Source organism: Meriones unguiculatus, chromosome 5 (assembly GCF_030254825.1).
Source record: "Meriones unguiculatus strain TT.TT164.6M chromosome 5, Bangor_MerUng_6.1, whole genome shotgun sequence".
NCBI lineage: Eukaryota > Metazoa > Chordata > Mammalia > Rodentia > Muridae > Meriones > Meriones unguiculatus.
The window spans coordinates 41,204,241-41,210,240 of NC_083353.1; the positions used below are offsets into that span (position 1 = coordinate 41,204,241).

General features: G+C 40.2%; 1 protein-coding gene across 1 annotated transcript in view; it reads left to right on the forward strand.

Moving 5' to 3' along the window:
* Positions 1–5,771, forward strand: part of Gfpt1 (glutamine--fructose-6-phosphate transaminase 1) — a 51,289-nt gene extending 45,518 nt beyond the window's left edge. Inside the window, exons 17-19 of the mRNA XM_021660848.2 lie at positions 171–338; positions 950–1,111; positions 1,790–5,771. Of these exons, the coding sequence (XP_021516523.1) occupies positions 171–338; positions 950–1,111; positions 1,790–1,834 (375 nt within the window). The 3' untranslated portion in view covers positions 1,835–5,771. The remainder of the gene's footprint in view (positions 1–170; positions 339–949; positions 1,112–1,789) is intronic.
* The last annotated feature ends 229 nt before the right edge of the window (positions 5,772–6,000 follow it).

The window sequence follows — 6,000 nt, forward strand, 5'->3', positions numbered from 1 at the left end:
GTGCTCGTTGGTGTTTTGGAAGTAATGATCTGTTCACTTGTTATCTATAGTTATCGATCAGTAGCCCTTTAATACTTCTTCACATACAATCTCAGATGCTGTGTGTAATATTTTCTTAAAAGTGGAATTTTGAGAAATGAGCTAAAGACTTACCTGGTTCTTTCATCTAGAAAATCAAGGAGATTACTTACATGCACTCTGAAGGCATCCTTGCTGGTGAGCTAAAGCATGGCCCCCTGGCCTTGGTGGACAAGCTGATGCCTGTCATCATGATCATCATGCGAGACCACACTTATGCCAAGTGCCAGAACGCTCTACAGCAAGTGGTTGCCCGGCAGGTAGGTGGAGTGCTGTGAGGGAGCCCCAGAGATCTATGAGTGGGTTACGAAAGCACTAGATGACTATAGTGTTTCTGTCAGCTCCTTTGCTTTTCAGGGATAGGGAGCCAGACACTTGGAACTTGATGGTACCTGGCCATCATTCCTTGCAAAAGCAGCTCTTATACAGAACTAAAACAAAAAGTAGGCCCCAGTCTCACTTCTTTCTCCCATCAGTAGCACAATGCTTTTAATTTTTACCTTAATGTTATTATTTGCTTCAAAAGAAACCCTTATGTTTTGAGTTTATACTAACAGTAATGCTGTGGCTGTTAGCCCCCCCATCTGCTGCTTTAATATTTTAATTACAGAAACCATTTCTCCCTAAGCACAATGTACTGGAAATAAACTTGAACTTCAAAGGAAGGCAGACCTGTATTCAAGTACTAAATTTTGCATTCCTTTCTTGTATAAATTTTTTGAAAAGCCTACTGAGTCCATGAACCCTGTTTCTGCCTCTGTCTAAGTGAACAGTCAGAGCATGTCTGTATCATTTAGTGTGGGGCCCATGCCCACTTGTTGTCTAGCATCTACTTCCTGGTGACTGTGTCTGCATGTGGTTTTCCTCCCAGGGCCGCCCAGTCGTGATCTGTGATAAGGAGGACACTGAGACAATTAAGAACACAAAAAGGACAATCAAGGTGCCCCACTCCGTGGACTGCTTGCAGGGCATCCTCAGTGTGATCCCCTTACAGCTGCTGGCTTTCCATCTGGCTGTGCTGAGAGGCTACGATGTGAGTGCTCACCTCCGTTGAGCTGTGGGATGGCTTTTATCTTGGGTACATCTTGGTACAGTTTCTCCCAACTATTTTTAAAACAATGCCTGTCTGTCTGTCTGTTTGTCTTTCTATCTGTCTATTTAGTATGTATTCATGTGTCACAGTTCATGGGTGAAGGTCAGGGGACAACTTGAAGGAGTTGCACAGTATGGGCCCTAAGTACTGAACTCAGGTTTAGTAGCAAGCACCTTTGCTTGCTGTGCCTTCTCAAAGGCCCCTCCCACCTCGAAAATTTTATCCTGTTCATGTTACCTCCTGTTAGCTTTTTACAGGCGGTTCATAGTTACATCCGTTTCTTCTTACTCGTAGGACTTAAAGCAGCCTTGGCATTTACTACAAGCCTGACCAGGGGCAGGACTGTTTTTTACTAGGCAGCGCTTGGCATTTTGGGGTGGGACAGTTTGTATTGTTTGTCTCTCTCCCCCAGTGAGGGCTGCAGTGCTTGTAATAACCTAAGTCCTCCTGCTATTGTGGGAACCAAATATCTGCTGTGTTTGTAGGGTTCCCTGTCAGGGCCTCCATAGAGGGACCAAGGCAGCTCTCCCTGAGTATGTTAGCACCTTGCCTCCAATCAGTAATATTCCAAGGTAAATTTTGTGATTATATTTTCTAAAATAATTCTCTTTTTTGCAGGTTGATTTCCCACGGAATCTTGCCAAATCTGTAACAGTAGAGTAAAAGACACCTGAAACTTAAGACACTTAAACAACACACGACACCTTTTGTATTTAAATTTTTGATTTAAAATATTGCCTCCTGAAAGCCTTTTTTAGTAAATTCTTATTTATGTATCAGTTATAATTATCCACTCAGCTAATGATTTTTGTGCAATTTCCTCATTTTCAATAATACATGGGGAAGTTTGATTAATAGAATTTAAATCTAAACCTAAAACCTGAGAGATTTTAGCTGTAGTTTGTTTAAAGAACTGGATAATGAATTTCTGGTCCTCCACTTCAATCAAGGAGGATTGTTGAGTGTTTGAGATGTTTGTAGTTTCCTTTAGTGTGACTTGATTTAGGCAGAATGATGAAAAACTGGTGCATATTTTGTTGGAATACTTAAAGTTAAAAGCCAGTTTGCGCTAGTGCCTGGACATCACTGAGAGTTTTGCTCCATTATTTGCAAATAGATGCTACAGTTTATTTTGAAGCTTGTTTCTGTTTTATTTTAAAATCAAACTGTATGCCTAAAAAACTTGGTGAGATATGTATCTAAGTTTAGTTAAATTAGTTCAGACATGACTGTCATCTCTGTAGATAGAACATGGGAAGCAGTATGTTACAGTGCATACTCTACTCAAGATTCTCCGCACTTGAATAGAAGACCATGCAGGCTTTTTTAGTACTGCAAATCTGAACTGCTTTAGACACTGACGTGTGACTGGACATTTGAAGATAGGACATGGGGCATCCGACTCCTTGCTTCTTCATCTCCTAAGAGTAGTTTGCATTTCCTTGCAACTGTAGGACTTAATTAAAAAAAAAAAATACTGTTGAACGACATACTTTGTTGTCTCCTTTGAGATCACAATATCTCAAATTGTTATTGGCACGCTCAGTTATTTCTTCAGCTTTATCCTTGGAAGAGTTTCCTGCAGATAAGTTTAGCTCCCTTCTCTGTCTTGCTGAAGGAAGCATCCCCTTGGTGCCAGTTTGGAAGTTCTTTTTACTTGCTTGGGAGTTTTGCACACTTTCCCCGGTCATTTGACCTACAGTGTAATGTGTTAGGTTAGGCTTAGAACATCACATACTTTCCAGTGTGGGGTGACATCAGATTTAGGGTTCCTTTCCAGATGCTTTCCTCTGTATTGTCTTGACTCCTGTTTAAGGATGTAAGTGATACTGGCATACCTTTAGCTGATAGTGTCAGAAATGGAAGTTGATGATTTGGATAAAATATTTAAAATAGAATATTAGTTTGACACCCCAAAAGTGTGCAGAGTAATTTCTTCACAGAGTTCTTTGGGTCAGATTGTACGGGCCATACAAAGGCGTGCTTATGTTCAGGTTAGGTCCATTTCTTTCAAAAGCTTTCACTTCTCCTTTATAAAAGTGCAGCGCTTAGAGCACTCAGTGCTCACGCTTTGTGCTTGAACTTGATGCTAAGCAGTTAATGCTATGACCTAAGTGAAGGCCTCTTGTGAAGGGGGTTGAAGAAAGAGTTTATGTGATTTTAGGCATTTTGGAAGGCTTCACTCACATTGAGGGATCCTGGAAACCTGATTTTTAAAAACAGGGCCACAGTTTATACCCCATGTAGCTATTTTAATTATATTTCTCTGTTCTAATTAATTCCAAGATTTCATGTTAGCTTAGCATGTGTTTAATGTCATTTCTTGTGTTTGATGTAGTAGTGCTGCTGCTCATGCTTGTATGCGGTTTTGGTTTGGTTTTTGCATTTCTTGTGTTGTTTTGGAATACAGGGTGATGTTGGTACATTGAAACATTGTGAAGTTGGGAAATGATCAGCACAGCATTCTTAGGTCATCTGTCACCTCAGTTACTAATCCAGAGTCCTGTTGGAGCTGTTTTGAATCATACAGTTAGTTTAATTATCCATTGTATCCTCTGTACACTGGAATGTCAGAACTTTCTTCTTCTGTCTGGCTCTGACTTTGAGTCCATTCATCAGTTTGCCTTCCATACACACTCCAAGGTAGACTAAATCCTAAACCAAATATGCAAAAGCCCAAATGAAGATCAGAGTAGTATTTTCTTAACAAGTATTATTCTCTTCCATATCCCATTTTGCTTTCTGCACTAAATTCTTTTGCTAAATTAATTCTTAACACCCAGATATTTTAGTGAGGCAAGCCCAGCTAAAATTGGTATAATCCAGGACATGAAAATCTAATTTTTCAAAACAAAAGTACTCTGCAAAAGGGAGGCTTTCTATTAAAGTTCTTTTCCCGGTGCTTTGGTTTTTCAGGACAGGGCTTCTCGATGTGGCTCTGGCTGTCTTGGAACTCAGTCTATAGACCAGGCCAGCCTCAAACTCACAGAGGTCCACCTACCTCTGCCTCTCGAGTGCTGGCGTCAAAGGCATGTACTACCACTGCCCAGCTAAAGTTCTTTCTTATAGTATATTTAAAGTTTAAGTTCACATAAACATCCTTTTCTGGGAGCCCTTGCTAAGCAGGGAGGAGTGTGGGTCACCAGACACATGGCCCAGTTAATTGTTGTTACTTTGAAGTCAGCTTTGAAAAAGAACAATCTATGCCACAGGAGCAAAAAGGTTTGTCAGTTTGTCAGTCACTCAGTTTGTGACTGTGTCAGCAGGTGTTTATGAGCTCCTTCTATGAGCAGGTCACTGTGCTGGGCAGCAGAGCCAAGCACTTTCCACTGTCCTGGTGGACCTGTTCCGTGTGAGTCGTGGGTGGGAGGGTGGAAAGGCAGAGCTGAGGAGCTAAATGCTGTATATGGGTTTGTTTACTCTAACAGTAGTCCACATTTTGGATCGTGTTCATAAGCATGTCCCAGCCTGTCCATGATACATGGATCTACAGTACTATAAAGAACAGCAATTAATAATATGGCAAGCAGTTGTGTGTCCCTGCACCTCAGAGGGATGTCACAGGGTACTGTGCAGCTTTTCTGTGTAGTGGGTTATTCTGAGGCAATGCCATCATATTCCTTTGACTCCAGGGCTCTTACTCGAGTAGTTCTGAAGATGGGAGGAAAAAAGTCCGTTTTTGGTCCCTTGTAATATTCCTCTGTCAGTCATTTTTGTCACTCTTTAGGGAAGGAAACTAGCTGATCTTTAACAAACACACTTTCAGTCTTTGGGGGTTAGACTTTTATCTTTTTTTATAATTAGGATATTCTAGAGCAATAAAAGAAACTAAGGTTACCTGTTTATTATATACTGTAATGGTATAATTTTTCTAAAAAAATAAAAAGCACAATGTCATTGGAAAGTATGCGTTTAAAAAAGAATTCATAATTCACATTGAATTGGGAAGGCCAAAGAAATGGAAGGGAATGGTTCATGGTTTATGACATCCACATGTTTACTGAGTTGTGTGTGCAACGGTACTAGTGTTTTATGCTTAGAGATGGATTTCACATGGCTTTGTTTACTTTCAGATTTAAAAGTCTTAACATAAGTTGGTCTTTCTCACTTCCTAGTATTTCAGTGTCTTCATAGCTTGATGACTTTAAACATATCCTCAGATCTGGGATGGTGACAAATAGTAAAACTGACAGCATTGGCTTCAAATAGTCGTGTCTGTCGCTAAGCAAGGCTGTTGAGTTTTGCTATGTTAAGTGTACGTCCACACCAGCTTGAGATTGATGTTATAAAGGCTGATGATGATGTCTTAGGAAGCTCTCACATTATCCTGTTTTCTGTACTAGTTTCCAGAGTGGTATAAAAATGGTATTGTTAACTTTTTGAATGTTCTCTGGTTGAGTGTGTTTTCCCATTAATAAAGTTTTGGTATTTGTTTAAATTATACTTCTGTGGGGCTGGGGTTAGAATAATCATTGCTCTGTTTGATTTTGTATTCTTTTAAATGAATGTTTAGTTTTCTGAGCCAGATGGTTATTTCATCCTTGTGTCCTGTTAAATCCAGTGACTACGCCGGAACTGTGAATAAATTGCCCAAAACCTTGCTGTGTTTCCTTTCTGTTCTTTGGTAGGCTTGGGTGGTCCCCCGGGCCTAACATGTCAGGCTACACACACACATGAATGGAGCATTTTAAAATTGGTGCTGGCTTAAGATTATAGTCAGTGTTTTACTTTCATTGTCAGTTACATTGCTGGTGTTTCATTTCTGTTGCTTTAAAGAACAAATCATTGTGTGACCATCTAGAGCCACATATCTGTTTCCCAGGTTCCCA